The 20,144-nt window shown below is 47.2% G+C and overlaps 2 protein-coding genes across 2 annotated transcripts in view; both read right to left on the reverse strand.

The window, feature by feature from the left end:
• The window catches only part of LOC119656610 (LIM domain only protein 3), a 315,382-nt gene that overhangs the window by 261,766 nt on the left and 33,472 nt on the right, over window positions 1-20,144 (reverse strand). The gene's annotated exons all lie outside the window — the stretch shown is intronic.
• LOC119656608 (UV excision repair protein RAD23 homolog A-like) lies at window positions 8,062-9,377 on the reverse strand. The gene has a single exon (XM_038063045.1). It carries the CDS (start codon window positions 9,157-9,159, stop codon window positions 8,155-8,157), a length of 1,005 nt encoding a protein of 334 aa, XP_037918973.1. The 5' UTR covers window positions 9,160-9,377; the 3' UTR covers window positions 8,062-8,154.

Consider the following 20,144-nt stretch of genomic DNA (forward strand, 5'->3'; position numbering starts at 1 on the left):
CCGTTGATAATTTCTCCTATCTAGGGTCGAAAATCACAACCGATAACAGCTACGATGAGGAAATCCGCGCATGGTTGTTGTCAGCCAACAGAGCCTATTTCAGCTTACAAAAACTGTTCCGCTCGAAACATCTCACCATAGGGTCAAAGCTCTTACTGTACAAGACTATGATCTTGCCAGTCCTCATGTATTCCTCGGAGACTTGGGTTCTTAGCAAGAAGAATTGCGAACTCTTGGCCGCGTTCGAGAGAAGAATCCTCCGAAGAATTTTTGGCCCCCTACATGAGGATGGATGATTCTGTAGCCTACTAACGACGAAATCTATGAGCGATACCCTGACCGCCCGGTTGTGGATAAAATCCGTGTTGACCAGAAAGCAACGCGAGCTCAGAGGGTCGAAAATTGTAAGGCGACGTCGTACCGCACTTCGGGTGGTCGCCGCCGAGGCACCCGGGGCTTGAGCTCCCGATTTACGGTGGTACCAACTAATTGTCGGTCTACCTCCCGAAGGCAAGTACCGAACGCAAAATATCGGCCGTCGCCATAAACTTAGGAACTGCGTCCACAAGTGTCGTTACCATTGATTTAAGATGTTCTACCTCTCGACGTGTGTCTCTAGACTCTTCCGCGACCACAGGGCGCCCGTACACTTCGAGGACTTTATCGGACATAGTAGACAGCACCTCCAGCGACCTCGAGTCCATGCAGGCCAAGATAGCGCGCTGCTGCAACCAGAGTGTGTGGAAAATAGAAATTTCAATGAAAAAAGGAATAATAGAGGTGCTTGGACAATCTTCACCGCTCGCCCAGTTTTTTCAACCTAATTTTTTCTGGGGACCAGAATTCTCTTCACGACCCTAGGCCTTAATAAGCAAATGTATCGATAAGGACGATTCCGTAGCCTACATAACGACAAAATTTATGAGCGATACCATGACCGTTCGGTTGTGGGTAAAATCCGGCTCAATAGATTACGATGGGCGGGTCACTTAATCCGTATGGATGAGGATGATCCAGCCCGGAAAGTCTATAAGGGCAATATCTATGGTAGAAAAAGAAGACGAGGCAGAGCCTGCCTAAGATGGAGCGATGGCGTAGGCCAGGACGCCAAACAGCTTTTAGGGATATCGAATTGGTGGACCTCGGCGCAAAACCGGGATGTCTGGAGTTCCTTATTAAGGCAGGGCTAGACCGGATACCGGTTGTTGCGCCGTTGATGATGATGATGAATTGTGAAACTGAGCTAGCAGCATCCCAATCAATTTCATCTGCATTATTCAAATTTTTATAAAACTTTCACGTTTAAATAATGTTGCCCAGTAATGGGGAAGTAGGAGTTGTCCATTTATACTGGCCCATACTCAAATTAGGCAAGAATAATTAACACTTGCCAAGTTATAAATTCGATAATTACAGTACTTTCTTAATCGTCCATAGGCACGCTACCAATTCGGGAAGTTTGTCTGCAAATATGCATTCAAAGTGCACTGCCTATAGTGGCTGCAGCGAAAATAAGTACATTGTACCGAACAAGGACTCGCTTGTTCTACCTCATTCACATGCGACAGGTTTCAAAGGACTTGTGCACAATAATTTCAAAGCCACACCACCTTATCATCATCTCGTTCCCCTTCATGTGCACTTATTAAATGCAACGTTCCACCGCTTAATAATTGATCCCCTTCGCAAGGCTGCCGTGCAACCCAGAAGGTAGAACTAGGGTGTAATTGACCCTCGTTTGCCTGTGACACGACTATATGCATTATTATCCGCTACTACCGACTAAATCGTGTAATTGATTGCATTTCAAATTAAGGAGAACACAATTTTGAAATATGTCCTTCCTACATCCAGTAGAAAATCGTGGTATTTTCACGATGCTGGTACGTCTAAAACTGGTTTTCGCTTGAGAAAAGCAAATATTGACAATGGAATTAAGGAAAGTAAATCCCCCACTTCAGTCGCACATTTTCCCAGAGACAAATTTAGGAGATGCATCACCAAAATCTGACCGACCATACCCCAAGCAATTTTTTCCCAACAATTTTCCTCTTATAATTGTGTGTCATCCGTAATTGTAAAGCATTGGAGTTTTCGTCCTTCTGGGCAGGAGCTGATTTCCCCAGCCGAACAGCAACCTACTCCCATGGATATGTAGTGTATAATGCACGAATGAAAAATGCGTCCTGATACTTAGGGATGACACCGTAATTGCTTTTTATAAGAGGGTGGATTTTTTTTATAATTCGCAATCAGTTCCTTTTTGATCCTAGCATTTGAACGCATCAACTGCGGTGGGAAGATGACAATCAATCTTCGGAGCGTATGTTTGCGACTCAATCCTTAATTGAGTAAATAGGATTAAATCAGTACCTTTCTCTCTTCCGTAAACAATACTTAGAATTTATTGTCTTTTCGTGGAGTTTTGGTTTGAATTTGAGATGAGCCTTGGTCTTAATCCATTCGGTTTGATTACGCTGAACAGTGTCCTTGCATCAATGAGGAATATTGTCGAAAACAATAAATTTAATTGGATTATTCTATGCAGTGATCGGGGAAAGTGAGAAGAAAAAGTAGAATTGGTCGCCCAGCTTAGTTGGGATACTTCGCCATACTGCCTCCTACCTGATCACACCCCTTCGCCAAGGGGTCAATTGACCTGGTCCTCCAAGTTGAGGATTCCGAACCATGGGTTTACAACCCTTTATCCACCAAAAAATCAAACATCATGTACACAAACAGGATGAACAGCCTCAAACAGCATTGATGCCACGGAAAGACCGACCTGTTTAGAGTTGCCAAATCTCCCATCAGGCGCGTCCCTTCGTGCGGATAAGGGAGCGCTCGGTGGATGCGTTATGGGATGCGCATGCACGCATCAGGGGATGTGTGTACATGAGCATGCCTATAAACGCCCACCGGTAGATAAAAATTGGCTATGGAAAGGGCACCCAAAAATCAAACCAAATATGGAGGACGAGAAAGATAGTTTTTTTACAGTACAGCACTTCGGAAACCCAATACCGGCAGATTTTAGGAGTGGGCAAGCGGGCTCCTGGCCATCTGTAGTGGAAAACTTGGCTACTTTCGCATCTAATGCTACAAGAGATCTTAGTGGAGGGGAAATGAGATCTACACCGGATCCTTTTCGCAAAAGTTCAAAACTTGAGAAATTACCACTGAGGGAAACTTTACCGCTAGGCAGTCGAGATTCGTGGAGGGACTCGGAAAGGAACTTGGAGGGTGCTTGGACTAACATAACTATCGATGTTGTAAAAGGCGGTCGGTGAAGGCAGCTAACTGCAACAGCGTTTGTTTCATTGGGGAAACGCATAAATGAACTCTGTGAGTTCATTTAAAAAGGCGGAATATCCACCAAAGTATCAGAGCTTTAATAGGAGGTGTTACGTTGCCCTATATTAGGGCGTTGGAGGAGAAAAACGCCCAAACGTCATGAAAGTCCTGGGGGGGTTTAACGTGAGTACCGGCCATGAAGGCATAATCCCACGGTCCTCTTCGGACACGGAATGATTTTGGGACCACAATCAGAGCCCCGCCATGCAAGCACAGCGGTCCTGGTCTATATTGAGTGAATTCTACTGAAGCATATGCTCTCAGAGGGCCATCCCGGTTCCCAGATACCCTCCGGTGAGGCTTCGTGGCAGAGCCGCTTCAGATGAGTCCCTTGCAGACTCGGGTCATATGCCAAAGTCACGAGGGAGATGCAGGTTGTTGGAGAACGAAGCAGAGCACCTCTCTCTTTACGTTGGATTGATTCTAGCCTATAGCCACAGTTTGCGCATTTGAGGCACGGCGCATTTGAGGTCCTCTTGGGCGTTGTCTTGGACAGTTGTACGAGGGCAGCCTTTAGAGGCATGTGGGCCCGCGCACTTGACACATCTGAGGTCGTATTCGCAGTTTCAGGAAACGGGGCCAAATTGTTGGCAGTTGAAACATTTGGTGGCATCTCCCTTTCTGGGTTTCTCCCAGCTGATCCGCTGATGAAATAGGGTATTTTGTTTAGTGGCTATGGTGGCATCTGTCTCGGAATTGAGGATCACGCGGAAGAGACTTAAGTTAGCTCGTGACACGGGATTGAAAGCCTTTTTACACAGATCGGTGTAACCCGTGCTAACTCCCTGATTTCTGATGCCACATCACCGAGAGTGAATTCGTGGGGGGAGATTCCTCTGAGAATGAGGGTTGGCTTTCTCTCCTTACAGTTTGATGATCTTGATTAGGTGGAGAAGCTTCTTATTGGGACAATTGAACCTGTCCTCTCAAATTTAACTATTTTATCGATATTCTTGATAATAATGACCAGTGTCAGACAGTCATACCGTACAAAAAAATCGGAGGGAGAAAGTTAATTCTATTCTTATCTTCGACGAATGCAGGAGTTGTGTGGTGATGTTAGAATTGGGCGGCGATAGTGTAAGCTGGTTCGCACGTGGATTAAATCTCTTACGTTAAACCGGCTAAATATAACGAATAACGACGTTCGTAAACTTGGCAACAGCACAACAGCCCGATCAAAGCGCAGCCGAGAACAAACAACAGAACGAACCATTCTTACTCTTTCTACCATTTTTTGAGGACCTTGTCGCATCCGCGCAATCCTCCAAAAATATCGCAACATTACGACCGAATATAGTCTCTTTTAGCCACGTTAAGCATGATGTCCAGCACCACATCAACACTACTGGGTCCCCAATCTTCTTGAAGGTGCGTCCTCTACCATCCCAGAAGCTCACTGTTCCGCGGAAAGAATATGAACAACTACTTAAGCAAGGTATATGCAGACCTTCCAACAGCAGGTGGTCATCTCCACTTCATTTGTTCCCCAAGCCCAATGCTGAATGACGACTTTATGGATATTATAGGCGTTTGAATGCTCAGACGATTCCGGGCCAGTACCCCATTCCACTCATCCAAGACTGCGTGTTATTTACCAAACTAACGTATTTTCTCGACCTTTGATCTCACCCAGATTTACAATCAAATCCCTGCAGCTCCCGAAGATATTCTAAAGACAAGAATTTTTATACCTTTTGGACCCTTCGAGTTGACACGAATGACTTACGACTTACGAATACGGTGCAAACCTTCCAGAGATTCATCCACTCTGTACTACGATACTTGGACTTTTATTTCGTCTACTTGGATGACATTCTGGGCACATCTTCAACCAATTCCGAGCAATTAGGACATCTTAAGTGCATTTATCAACGCTTCCTTGATAATGGCCTAATTCTCAACGTTGATAAATTCAAATTTCTCCAATAGCGACATTCAACCCGACCCAGAAAAACGAAACTGTCAAAGATGGTCAAAGACCTTAAAAGCTTCTTGGGGATGATAAACTTGTACTGCCATTTCCTACCTAAAACGGCTCACTGCCAGGCATTACTTAACGCCTTCTTGTCTGGCCCTAAGACCAAAGATTCGTTAGAGGTTATATGGTCCCCAGCATTTAAAACCACCAAGCAACAGTTGGTAGGCGCTAGACTTTTGGCATTCCCTCAACAAGATGTACCTCCAGCCATGATCGTCGATGCCTCAGACACAGCAGTAGGCGCTGCTCTTCGCCAGAGGGTAAATTAAAGTTGGCAACCGTTGGGTTTCCCCTCAAAACAGGTCAATACTACTCAACAAAATTACAGCGCCTGTCATCGTGAATTCCTAACCGATCTAAGCACCAAGTACTTCCGATATTCTCAGGAAGACAGGCTGTTTACCTTGTTACGGACGATAAGCCTCTGGCTTTTGAGTTACGACAAAAGCCCGACAAAGCCTCCCCTTGACATCTTTGGCGCTTAGCCTACGTCAACTAGTTCACATCGGATATTCAGCATGTGTCCGATAAAGACAAGTTAGTCGCTAACGCTTTGGTCCGGATCTTCGAAATCAACATCCCAGCCGCAGCCATTTTTTGGCAATCGCTGTGGCCCAGAAGGATGACGTAGTTCTTCAGACTCTGCAGTCGGACTCCAAATACAAGTTCAACGAGTTCCCAATCTACGGTTCACATTATCTACTATTTATCTACTGCAAGATCTCTGAAAAGGGACCTAGGCCATATATTCCGGACGCTTTTCGTAAGGAAGTGGTTCGCTCGATACCCAGCAAATATTTCTGGCCGTCCATGAATAAATAATAAGGATGTGAATTCATGGGCCAGCTAGTGCACCGCATGATAAAAGTGCAAAGTCATTAGGAATGCTAGGAAGGAAGTAGGTTTATTCGACAAGGCGCTTTCATTTTATAAACCTGGACATTATAGGCCCTTTGAGAGACTCGCACGACTAGAAATGTTGCCTCACAATAATCCATCTGTTTACACCGTGGCCTCAGGCAATACCTCGGGCATAACACAGAATCATGTGCTGAGGCAATCTGCGGAGAGTGGATTCCGCGCTTTGGTGTTTCTGTCGTAATCAGCGCAGACCAGAGAATGCAATTTGAATCTACTCTCTTCTCGTAGCTCGGAGACCCCTTGGGTTTCAAATGTCAGCGGACAACAGCATACCAAAAGCAGTGACATCGAACGGTGTAGGCAGCCATTATGGTGCACGACGAGATGTCCTGGTCGAAGGTCTTGCCATTCACTCTGCTTGACCTAAGTACAGTCGTCCGCGAGGAGTTTGGTGCCAGCCCTTCTGATCTGGTGTAAAGGGAGAATCTTCAACTCCACGACCAAGTCCTCGATAGGAGATACGGCCTTGAAGAGACCGGATTGTTGCGTATAATACGAGAAGACATTCCCACTTTAAAGCGTGAGGAAATAAAGACCCTGAGGGCCAAAGAAGCCTCCAACATTTGAAGAGAAGATTGGACTTCCAGGGGCTGCTTCGCGCATGCAAACAGTTGAGACATGATTTGCAGAAAGCCATCAAACAAAGCAAAAACAGAAGCTTTAAAAACCTCGGCAATAAAGCTGACGTAAACCTCGGGGGCACAGCCTATAAAGTGGAAGCTTGCCTGAACTCAACACCTCTAGTTCTACTCTCAAACACTCCTGACGATTGACGCCGGGACATTTTTTGGTGCAATTCCTGAGGTTGATAGGACACAATGGAGTCTGTACGAGCGGTGGCAACAACTGAAGGCGATACATCAGACTTTCTGGCATAAGTGTTTAGTGAAGCATATTGCTTTCAAACATAACGATCTCCAGCAAAATTGACGAGTTTCAGAGCATACCATCTAGATTTTGAAGAGGATTGCTGGGGAAGGTGCTGACCACTGTATTCGGCGTTAATGACGAAGTCTACGACGACATCGACACCCTCCGGCATGATCAACTTACAATGGCACAGACGACCACCCAACACAATGTGCTGCTGAACAAGCGAATAGAAGCTTACAATTCCGCCAGCGTTCTCAATGGAGGAGGAATATCGAGGCTTTTACGAAGGAGGTCCATCCTGTCGAGTAGCAAAGTAACCAGGATAGCAGCTCTACTCCCCGCTTCCTAGCGACTGCGAAGACCGGCCACCCAGTTTCATTTTCAGTTCTCGAGTAATATTGAGAATTATACCTTTCTTCACAAACATCCTCTCTAGCTGGAGCGGTTAGACGAGAAAGTTTTCTACACTGGTATGATAAGAAGTGGACATCTCTGTGAAAAGAGTTTAACATGAATTCTAACTCAAACTGGTCATTACTTTCCTGAGGAGAAGAATAGGAGCTGAACGAGAGGACGACCAATGACAAATCAGATACAACAATGAGTTGTACTAAATATTTTACGACCCTAAGGTTTCCAAATTAATAAAACTTCGGAAGCCGCAGTGGCCTGGCCACGTTCAGCGTGTGAATGACATTCAGATACCTAAAAGGGTATTCGAAGAGAGGGCAGGACGAAGATCCGTGGGGAAATCCCGAAAGCCCTGGGCAGATTCTGTTGACGAAGCCAGCGCGTCACTGCCCCCTGATTTCAAAATTGGAGGACGCGACCGGTGAATTGAGTTGGTTGGAAGAAGGACATCCTCAAGGACAAGGCCCGAAGTGGCCTGTAGTGCCTCGATGGCGACAATTCTAAGCAATAATAGCATCCCATATTACAAAACCAACCTTTATTTTGTATCATAATTATTTTAAAAAATATATCTAAATAACAGTAACAAGAAATTATTATGCAAAAACCCAACTTCAGTCGTCATTCTGGGAAAGTAAAAAATTTGCAGCCTGTTGCTCGTCCTTATCGCAAGCAAAATATGCTTGTATCACCAATTCTTCAGGAAAGCCAAGAGCTTTCAATCGATTGATTGCCTCACGTTCCTGTTGTGTTACAGTCACAGTGATGCTATCTGGATGCCGCGAAGCCACATCCAAGTCATCTAAATCGTCCTCATCATCTGTACTATCAGTCGCTATGTTCCCTGTGTCTTCTTCATTAAGTAGCTGGACGAACTCTTCTTGATTTTCCGTTATTAGTTGCAGTAAACCAGGATTTGTTTGTCCAATTTGAGATATCAATGTATTAAGCATATCGGGATTGGCTCGAAGAAGCCGCTTCATCTGCTGAAATCTTGGATTGTTACGAAGGAACGACAAAGGAGTCTCACTTCCCATATTCCTCCGATCAGAATCTGACAGAGCTGTCATATCGGGAGCTGGTTCACCTAAAAGGTATTCATTCGGAATCCCATTAACCAAGTACTCAACTGCCCTATCTGGATTATTGAAGCTCGCTTTGAAGGCACGTACTACATCTTCTTTTGGATACCCCATTTCAACAATGTTCTGAATAGCTTTCTCGACCTCATTTGGATCTGAGACACTGTCCGATGTGACGTATTTTTCACTTGTACTTTCTCCAGTGGCAGCGGATCTCGGTTGATTCCCAGTCGTACCTTTAACGGTGTCCTCTTCCTTGTCCACGCGTTTCGAAGCGTCCTCATTTGATTTGGCTACCATATTCACCGGTTTCCGCATAATTACAACAATGAATTTTCGCTCATCTATCTGATAATGCTTCAACGTCAGACCATTCTCCATGATAACTCCAGCATAAATCAATGTCTGACTGTCAGCCGGCATCGCTTTTTCAGTTACCTGCTCCAATTCGGCTTTCAAATCAGAAACTGTTCGATTTTCATCGATGGTTATTTCAAAGGTTTCTTGTTTAAAATTCTTGATTGTGACTTTAACCATTCTTGGCTGTAACGGAGGTTCCAATTATGGTATCTAGATCGATTCGGGCAACTTGCAAAAATATGATATAACTAGGCTATAAACAAATATGAGTCCTGAGAAAACTTTTTAGGAAGTTTTGGAGAGAGTAACCTTTCAAAAATTCACGAAATTCCTTAAATTCTCACACTTTTAATTTTTGACATGCTGATTGTTGCAAAACATTACGTATTTCCCAAGGCCAACTGCATACTCCGAAATTTTTAAACCGCTTCCAAAAAAAATGCTGATGTGCAAAGGGTAACTTAGCGTATTCATTTATTATCTTCTAAGGAACCAGCGTCATAGTCAGGATTCAGGATTGCATTACACTATAGACCGCCATAGATGGTCACAAGTGCATTTGAGAGAGAAGGGGGAGCAGGAGTCCCTACAGCCTGAACGGCCGCTTCTTGACGATAGCATTGAGGCTCTCCAGAATGTTCGTTGCCGTAGGATGCAGAAACGAAAACAAAGTACTCCTGCCTGGTGGCCCGTTCTGATTATCATTCAGGTTAAGGCCGTATAATTCGTCAAGTCCTGACACGACTTACCCGCAAGGGCCCCTGGAAATCGTTTTCGTACAGACCCAGAGTGTGTGTAAGGCCCAGCTGAAAGTAGGTTCATCCAACTAACGAGGACCTCCTTGCCTGTTGAATAAGGTTACATAGTTGAGCAAATCCTAACCCGAGTTCTCCGCGGCTACCAAGAGTGTGAAGGGATGGACTGGGAGCAGATTAAGGTAGCATAATTCGACGGACGCTGTAAACCGTCTTAGGACGAGCCAAAAGTGTCTAGGACCAGGCTGAGAGTACATTCATGCAACTAGCGAGTAACTGTGTGCTTGCTGGTCATGTTTTAGACGGCACTCTGCGGAAACAGATTGATTTGGAGACTACTACTACTATCAGAGCCCCCATGACTGGCACTGGTTTATACTGGGTGCAGGCTCAGCATTAATATCAGTCAATGCGACGCCTATCTAACAATTCTGCCCCAATTTAGGGGACAGCGCTTTTGTTGTACAGCGCAACTCCACGCTTGAGCCCCTCACAAGGTGGCCAAACCCAAATAACCGGACCGAGAGCATATCTCCCAGGCATTCTCCTGAAACATATGCTCTCCCCCGTTCCCGTAGTACTCTTCCAGACTGGAGTCTGATCGCGTTCCACGATTACGTGGAAACGATTCTCCCCAACGGCTTGTGGCGCGGCAGGATCCGCAGCATTCGAAATTTATTTCGAATGTTGCGAATGCGGACGGGTAGATGGCGCGGAACTCTCCACTCACTTTAGAACTTGCCACGAGAGTGGAGAATTAGCGGTGAGAAAGAGCCGTTGGTTGGGACAGAAAGGACCGCATGGAAATAAGCCGGTCTCTTCTGTCGCAACCACCGGGAGACACACGCGGCTTCTCTCGCGGCCCATCAAATAAAACCTTTCACCGTTCACCATAATAAAGTTTCTAAATTGAATAATAATAATAATAATGTTATAAAGTAGCATTAATTAATATTAGGAACATGTGGAAAATGAATATAACGGAATATATTGAAAACCCATTTTTACAACATTTCGCTCAGCCATCGCATAGCGAACTAATCGCCCAGTGCACCCAGGCAGAGCCACGCAGCAGGGACAGGAGTAGTCGCGGCAACGATCAGCAATAGCCCAAGGATCTCAAGTTCAAGCCTCCGCCCCGGTGAAAGGAATCACCCGCGACTGCCGATCGCATTGACGCCAGCCCGAGCCGGAACTCAACCGATTGCAGGAGTTGTCCGGCTGACATCCACCCAACCTAGGCAGCGGCAGGGGTCATCTTTTTGTACCCGTCGCAACGGTCCGGCCGAAAAGCAGCAGCAGCAGCGAGCACAACAACAACAATTGCAGCAGCAGCAGCGAGCGCAACAACAGCATTTACAGCAGCAGCAAGTGCAACAACAGCGGCAGCAGCATTCACAACGACAACCAGCTGATTTAAACAATGAAATTTTAAATTTTGTTAAATTTTATTGTTTACTAATTATTAAATTTTATAATAATTGGCAATAATAAAAGCAATATCCGCTGCAAGAGACGGCGTCGAAGCATTTACATTCACCGCGGGTTCTCCATTCTTTTGGCGTGTTCCTCCGTAATTTCGGTCTGCGCTTGAGAGCGTCCGCTTCGGGTTATTGTTATCCACTCTGTTCGTGCGGTCATTTGTGGGTGCGCCCTGCCGTGTCGGAACAAATTCACTGCGTTTTCATTACAAACTCACCGCGTTTTCATTGCAAACTCCTACTTTTTGTTATTCAAGATGTCGTTCGACAGCAAAAACGCGGCAGGCCCATCGGACCCGCAAGTGACCGCCCTCGCCGTACGCGTTCCTCCGTTTTGGCGGCGGAACCCGGAGCTGTGGTTCGTACATTTGGAAGCGCAGTTCGAAATGTCCGGCATCACATCGGACGCGACCCGCTTCAACTACGCGGTGGTCGGCCTGGACGAAGAGTCGATTCTTCTGGTGTCCGACGTAGTGAAGTCGGCATCATACACGCAGCTCAAGAGCGAGTTGATCAGGCGCCTGTCGGCAAAATTAGACCACTTGCTGGCGGGTTTAATGTTGGGTGATCGAACTCCCAGCCAATTGCTCCGCGAAATGAGGCAATTGGATGGGAGCAAGATTGGCGATGACCTGATCAAGTCGCCTTGGCTGCGACGGCTCCCGGAGGGCACCCAGGCGATCCTAGCTTACGTCTCCGGTTCTTTGGAGGAACTGGCAGCGACAGCCGACCAGGTGCAGGAGGTGTACGTACGCCCAACCATAGCGGCCGTTCAACCACCGTCGGATGAGGTGAGCGACTTAAGGCGCGAGATAGCCGCTTTAACAGCCAGCGTGGCCGAGATGCGGGCGACGTTGGACGCTCAGCGTTCGAGTGCCAGATCGCGAGCTCGCTCACGGTCTGCCACACGAAAAGGGCGTTCGGGTAGCAGGTCCTCAAGCCAATCTGCGGACAAAGGTATTTGCTGGTACCATCGTAACTTTGGAGATAAAGCGACAAGATGTACGCTACCTTGTAAATTCGCGCCTACCGCAAAAAACTAGGTCCGCGGGGGGTCTTGGCGACGGCCACCCAGAGCGCAGCGCCACGTCGCCTAACTATTTTCGACCCCCTCAGCAGGCGCAACTACCTCGTCGACACAGGTGCGGAGGTTTCGGTTCTTCCCGTACCCCGGCATCATCGACTTTATCCACAGCCCCTCACACTGGCGGCAGCAAATTCCTCCCGCATCAACACATACGGGTGCAGGCAAGGGGACGTGAGTCTTGGCTTGCGTAGGACGTTTTCGTGGCGTTTCATCCTGGTGGATGTCAGCTTCCCCATACTAGGCGCAGACTTCTTGTGTCACTATGGGTTGCTGGTGGACTTGCAAAATAAGTCCCTCATAGACCCCACGACCAACCTTAATTCGTCGGGCCAAATGGTATCTCACGCTGACAATAACCTTTCCGTTCTTTTGGAAGACATCACCGTTTTCGGACACTCCTCCAAAAGTTCAGCCAGATTACTACCGAGTGTAGTCTCTCAAGACCAATGAAGCATAATGTGCAGCACCACATTAACACTGCTGGGTCCCCGATCTTCTCGAAGGTGCGTCCTCTACCACCCCAGAAGCTGGCTATTGCGCGGAAAGAATTTGAACAACTTGTTCAACAGGGTATCTGCAGGCCCTCAAACTGCTGTTGGTCTTCCCAATTACATATGGTACCTAAGCCTAATGGCGAATGTGGCGCCCCTGTGGGGATCACAGAAGGCTAAATGCACAGACTGTTCCTGACCGATATCCAATTCCACTCATCCACGACTTTGCGCATCACCTCGCGAATTGCCGCATCTTTTCGACCTTGGACTTAGCCAAGGCTTACCACCAAATCCCAAATCCCATGCGGATGACTGAAACTTATGTACTGAAAAAGATGCTAATAGAATCCCAAGCCAAGGTCTCTAGTATACGGCATCCAGCGAAGAGGCAACAGCTGGGCAGTTCAGTCGGTGCCAGCTTTAGCACAGCTGTGCTGAAACCAACGATAGGGGCCTCATAGAGCGAGATGGCAGACGGATCAGCGGTTTCCAGCTTAGAATCCACTGTCGTCAAACTGGAAATAACGAGTAGAAACCACAGTACTCCTACACCGAAAGGGTCGATGCCAGGGGCCCCACGAGAAACAAAGGCCAATATGAATGGCAGCTACCGGAAGCCAACAAAAAAGCGGAAGTCCACTCGAGTCCTATTCAAGAGCCAGTACCAGAAGGCCTCATATATATTCTGACCAAGATTCCAAAGTATAAGGAGGCCGGTGCTGTCGATGAGCGGAGTGGCGGGATGACGCCCTGGCTAAATACCCCGGCGATTGTAGACAGATGCAACAATATGACCACATTCCCAGGGGAGCATTTGTTCGCATCTGGTTACCGTAGATCCGGTTAACAGAACAAGCTCATCCAAGCCTTGCATCTTCAAAACCCCCAGAATCTCCGTAGATGAATGGGTGGTGATCAAGGAGCTCCGAAGTAAATATTACCATTTATTCCAAAGCACAAGGAACACTAATCGAGACCAAGAGCATGTATCTTCACCTGGAAGAGCCAGAAGGATCGATTGGACGAAGTTTTGTCATGTTGTCAAAAATGAACTCTCCGGTGCGTGAATCGATAACATTGGCACGAAACACGAACAAGGTCTGGACTCTGAGAAAGACATTTGAAACCGCTTTCAACATCTCGTGTCCTGCAAAATAGAGTGAAAAACATTTCTGTTGTTGTGGAATGAAGATCTATCCAACCTCAGGAAGCTGATCATACAGAACTTCAATATCTGCCACAGGCACAAATACTGGCAGCCATACAAAGACTGCCTAAACAAATACAAGTCGGCCAGGAAGCGCCCGTGACTCGACTATTGTTAGAATATTGGAAGCACCCGCAATCTGGGTAACTCTTAAAGATTCTGGACAAGGAACATATGAGCCCATCGTTTCTTAAAAAGTCTGAAAGGTCCTGAGCGGAATAATCTGATGAAACCCTATTCTAATTGGGGAGGAGTGATAGTGCTGTCAGGGATCTTTCTCTTGGTTATGAGTGAAACCATAGAGGCCGCGTTTGGAAATATGTGCTTGTGGTTGCAAGTTGCAGTCTGGGTATAAATCCAACCACTACGGAGCTGATGATATTTACTACCAAGTCAAGGATATCCCAATTCCATCCCCCGCGATTAAATGAACAAAGATTCTAAGTTGAATTGGAGACTGAACATAGAACTGAGGGTTAAGATCTATTTGGGCTTTTTCACTTGCAAGAGATCCTTCATAAGGAACTGGAGTCTTCAGTTGAGGATAGTCTTTGGATGTACATAGCGATGCTTCCACTCTAACGTACGGTTTTATTTTGTAGTGGCAGCCGTTGAGCAAGAAGTAAAATAGAACCAACCTTAATAGGATTCAAAGAACTACGCGTTCATGGGCTGCTGCGGCTCTGCAGTCCTGCCCAGCAGTCGCCCTAAATGTACTGCTTCAGCTCCTTACCTTGACCTGCATATTAAATACACTGTAACGTGCAGTCCTGTTGTGACAATACTCTTCACAGGTGGGTCAAAAATAGTCTATGGAGTCGGTGCGGCGATTTTATTAGATAAACACAGGAAGTACTGGAGTTAGCGAAAGCGAGAACTGGGGTATGCTCAAGTGTAAAATAGCAATTTTGACTGGTAGCCAGGCTTTGTACTCAGTGGAGACATCTTTCAAGCCGGTGAGGCACACGTAAAGTCACTTTCCTCTCTGTTCCCTGTCATAAGACCATAGAAGGGAATGAGCCGGCTGACGAACTCACCAGGCGGGGCTTTGTTCTTGGCAGTCCCTCAGTGGACGTCATCGGCGTTCCGATGGAGACTGTCATGACGATCTCGACGGATAGTACTCCTTACAACGCTTGATGTCAGAAATGCCTTCAAATCCCTAAGATGGACAGATATGCTAGGCACATTAAGAAATCCATTCCAGGTTCCAAACTATCTCTTGTGTTTAATGAGGGATTCTCTGAAAGACCGGTCCCTGCTCAATGAGACACTAGAGGGCCAAAAGAGTATGAAAATCAAACCGGGAGTAACACAGGGAACCATCCTAGGGGCGGACCTCTGGAACGCTTCCGAAGATAGTCTACGAAGACTGAACTTCTGGCATAGTCGCGCCTGGCCGGCCATGCAGACGATGTTATGGCACTTTTTGCCCGACACACTATTGCACAGGCGCAAAGCAGACTTAGCATATTGATGCGACGGGTAAATGGATGGATGACAGCTCATGGTTTCAGCCTTGCGCTAGAAAAAAAGATCTATGGCTGAACCGAACGTACGGTGAAATTAATTACTCCCTTACCCGGTGCTCTGAGGTGGCGGTAAGGAAGATAGGGCGGCAACCCTATCGGCTGAACCAAAACCAAGTGGCCGAGGAGAACTTCCATAGTGGTGGCACCGGAAGACGCTGTACTCACTTTGGTTTGCCGGGCGTGATGCAGTAGGCGAATGCTCCAAAGGCCTAATCAGGGCGATCAGACCCGAGTATGCACGGGGACTGAAGTGGCAAATTGGTCACTAAACCTTTTTTTTTTTTTTGGATAGGGTAGGTGAATGCATTTACGCACATAGTGTTGGACTCCCAATTCGGTACGTCGTCGGACTACCAACTAAACACCTCCCCATCGTCAGAGAGCTAGCCTGGAACCGTTTGTCACATTACTTCGGACCAGCCCCCGAACTCTCCCGCCTTACGAAGCCTTCAAATCAGGGAATTCCTTTCGCCAACGGGAGGGGAGAGGAGGAAGGGAACTGTCAGTTCAAGGAGCCCCCTGCCATCCGGCTCCTCCACCGATCGAGTTCCATCTTCTTAGCAACGAGAAGGGCCCAAACGTAATGGGCAACACAGTTCCACCTGTCAGCAGTCCTCAGCATCTCTTCCACAATGTTGTCTGGAGAGAGATCCCCTGTGTTTAAATAGAGCTGCTGACGAACCCCATCCCACCTTCCACAAGAAAAATAAGTGTGGTGGGCATCGTCCACAACTCGATTGCAAAACACACGACTCGCCGAACGATATGGGACGCAGGGTCGGAATTGTCTTTTTAGTCAGGATGACTACTTCGGTTTTTTCCAGTGCAAGGTTGAAACCATGAGTAGTCATCCATCCGCGTACCCGTCGCATGAATATGCCGAGTCTGCTTTGCGCCTGTTCGACAGTGCGTCCAGCAACAAGCGCTGCGACATCATCTGCGTAGCCGACCAGGCGCGACTCTTCTGGCATGTCGAGTTTAAGCAGACTGTCATAGGTAGCGTTCCAGAGGTCCGGCCCTAGGATGGATCCCTGTGCTACCCAACCTTACCAGGGGTATACTGGTACCATGGGAACCGGGAAAGCGCCTGGACTCACATACTTCGGGTGAACTCCTGTTGTATGTGAGGACAGCTCGGTTATTTGCGGTTGGCCCCCATAGTGGAATTTTCATGGTGGTTGTGGTTGTGCTCAAGCGAGAAGAGACCTTCGGGCCTCGACATGGTGTTGCGTATCAACACAACATAGTTCGGTAGAGATTTAGGTAATTCTTGCATCCACCATTATTAATGTTAAGCCATGCACTTGGTATAGACTGGTACCGTTGTTGCTTGTCTCAGCGGGGCTCTGATTGTGGTCATAAAATCAATCCGTGTCTGAAGAGGACCGTAGGATTAAGTCTCACGACAGGTGCCTACGTAAAACACCATGGGCTTCACTCCCTTACCCAACTTCTAAGTGGGCATGGAGGTTTTCAGTCTTACCTCCACAAGATTGGGAAGGCGTCATCTCCTGATCGTGTGTTGTGCAATGGAGTGGCAGACGACGCGGAACACACCTTTTTCTCTTGTGAAAGGTGGGACGGCTTTCGTCAGCGGCTTTATACAGACACAGGGGAGCTCTCTCCAGACCACACTGTCAAAGGGCTGAGGAGGTAAGGCTTCGTGGCCAGAGCCACTTCAGTTGAGTCCCTTGCAAACTCGAGTTTGTTCGCCCTCCTCGAGTACATGGAGACAGCACTCCCCAAAGGGTTAACTGGAATTAGCTCGAAGTTGCGCTGACAGGTGGAACTGCTCCAAATGTCGGCAATGATTATGGAAGTGGAGCATGAGCAAATTCTTCAGTTGCTCGCCATCTATCCGTCGCGGCTCGACGGTCGATAAGCAAAGTATCGTTCTTGTTCTTGTCACGCAACAGAAGTTGGCTTTTGGCAAGTCGATACAGATCTCTCTCGCCATCCCGAGTGTCCAGTTCATCGTAAAGATTTTTGTAATGGTCCACTCGGTGACAGCGACCGCTTTCTTTGCTTCCCGGTTGGCATTGTTATAAATTTGCTAATTAGCAAGCGCTTTATGGTCGAGAAATTTGTGAGGCGTTACATTTCGCGGACCTTCATTTCAACATCGTCTTTCCAAAGCCAAATATCTTGGTTGATGTATCGCCTACCCGGTTTCGTGACCCCGAGAGTTTGAGAGGCCGCTTTGTGGATCGTGTCTTCCATTTGGTTCCACGATTCTTCCACATTCATAATGGTCGGTAATCGTATGAGTGAGATCATTTCTTCTTTGTTCTCATGAAATCGCCACTATTTAGTGCGCGGCGAGCCAGTGCGTTCCTCACGCTGTTTTATCGGTGGCTTAATTCGCAGGACGGCAATCAACGGCCGATGTTGAGGTGCGATGGTCTCATAGGGAACGACTTTGCAATCAGTGACAGTGGTAAAATGTTGGCGTCTTATGAGAATATAGTCGATTTGCGTTTTATTGTTCCCACTATAAAATGTAGGAAGATGAGACAATCGTTTGATGAACCATGTATTCATAAGTACAAGGTCATGGGTGTCTGCAAAATCGATTATACGCTCGCCACCTTCATTGCGCGCTCCGAACCCCTTTCCCCCATGGCACCTGTTACCGTCTGCCTTTTCACCCGCATGACCATTAACGTCGCCGGCAATGATTATGTAATCGTCAGCAGGCACGTGACAAGTCTTTTCATCGATAAGTTGCCAGAAGGCATCTTTCTCGGCATCAGGTCGACCTGTCTGTGGTGCGTACGCGGTGAAGAAGTGGATAGTGCGATCAACTGATATAATGATCAGCTTCACCAGCCAATCATCAAATCGTTTGACTTCAATGTCGCAGCTTTTGGCGCCAGACCATCGGGTTTCTTGCAGAGCGCAGATATCAATGCGCCTTTTCTGAAGGGCTTTTGCGAGTTCCTCGGTGTTTCCAGTTAGGGTACCAACATTTAGCGTGCAGACACGTATTTCTTTTGTTCATTTTGTTCGGACAAACTTGCTAACGTCCTGACAACGGCCATGCGTCAAGAACCCTTGCCCATTTCTCGACAGGATCGGGGCCCATCCTGCCGCGTCGACTGAGGTCGACGCCCTAGCATTTCTCCGAGGCTTGTGGCTCAATCCGATTATCTTGTTTGTAACGACATTTTATGCATTTTCTTGCTCGGCCGGTCGCGGGACCTGTCACCCAGAGAGATCAGGTAGGATTTTGCATGGTAGAATAACTCCAACTATACTCTATTTATCTCTTCCTGATCCCAACATTTTATTTTTGTTTTACTGAGGATAGTACAGAGTACATTGCCTCAAACCCTCCTCCTTTACCCGCACTTGGGACCAGCATACTATGTAAACACCATGGCGAGACAGAGGCAGAGGTACTGCTTCAGGCCACCGCGTAAACCTATTAATGATTGTGTGCTTGCGATTATATATAAATGGAGCGATTACCATCTGTCGTTTCTTTCGGTCATGCTGCTCCCAGGGCAGAGATAAGGCAGTGTCTGATGAGTTGCCTCTGCCCTGGACGAAACCGTCAGTCAACTTTTTCTTTTTGTTGGAAAACTTGGGTGTTTAACCCAATGAAGGGGAGTCCATAGACTACAAAAGAGAGGAAGTGAGTTGCTTCCCAAGTGGTCCGGTCCGTCACCAAGTGGGTGAAATTTTTCCGGACGACTTTAAAGAGGTCACCGGGTCTATTAAGGCTTTGTTCTGCAGGTCCACCAACAGTCCATACACAGGAAATCTGCGTCTAAAATGGGAGGTGCTAATGTCCGCCAAAACGAATCGCTAGAAAAACGTTCGGCGCAATCCGAAACTCACGTCCACCTGCCTGTAGTCGTAAGTGCGGATGGGAGAGGATGCCCTTTTCGGGAAGCAGACCTCAACCGTGACTGCAATCGAGGTCGACCTCCCGACGGCAAAGTAGCGAACGCAAAATATTGACCGTCATCGTAAGCTTGGGAACTACGTCCACAAATGTCGCTACCATTGATTTGAGAAGTTCTACCTCCCGACGTATCGCTAGACACTTTCGCGACCATAGGGCGCGCGTACACCTCATGGACTTTGTTGGCGGTGGCGGACAGCACCTCCAGCTTTCTTTTAGTATTCGGTGCACCCAATTTTCAGCTTTTTCTATTTTGGTTGACAAAAGAAAAAGTTCACACGAGCATCGAGAGTTCAGAACAGATAGTGAAAGTCCTTGATTTGTCGTGGCTTCGATTGGATTCCATTGTTGTGATTTGCGTCAAGAGGCGTAGGTGCTCTCACCGCCGGCAATGCAGTCGGTGGTTCTTGCCTTCAATATGCCGCCTCTCATGGAGCGATCCATAATTTTTGCGATTAAGAAAGCGGTTCAAGCAATCAGACAAGCTGAAGTAAAGCCATCACTAGTCTTGTTGCATACATAATAGGCCGAAACCTACTCTATAAAGGCACGAAAGGCAACGGAAAATGAAGGCTGTGTCGGGGGCGATTCGGCTATTCGTAACCTGAATCTTTGGAACGCATTATATTGTCTTCTCCGATTTAGAGGTGCCGACGAATGGGCATGGACCTGGTAGGATACGCGAATGTTGTTGCG

This window comes from Hermetia illucens, chromosome 5 (genome assembly GCF_905115235.1).
Source record: "Hermetia illucens chromosome 5, iHerIll2.2.curated.20191125, whole genome shotgun sequence".
In the NCBI taxonomy this organism is placed as follows: Eukaryota; Metazoa; Arthropoda; class Insecta; order Diptera; family Stratiomyidae; genus Hermetia; species Hermetia illucens.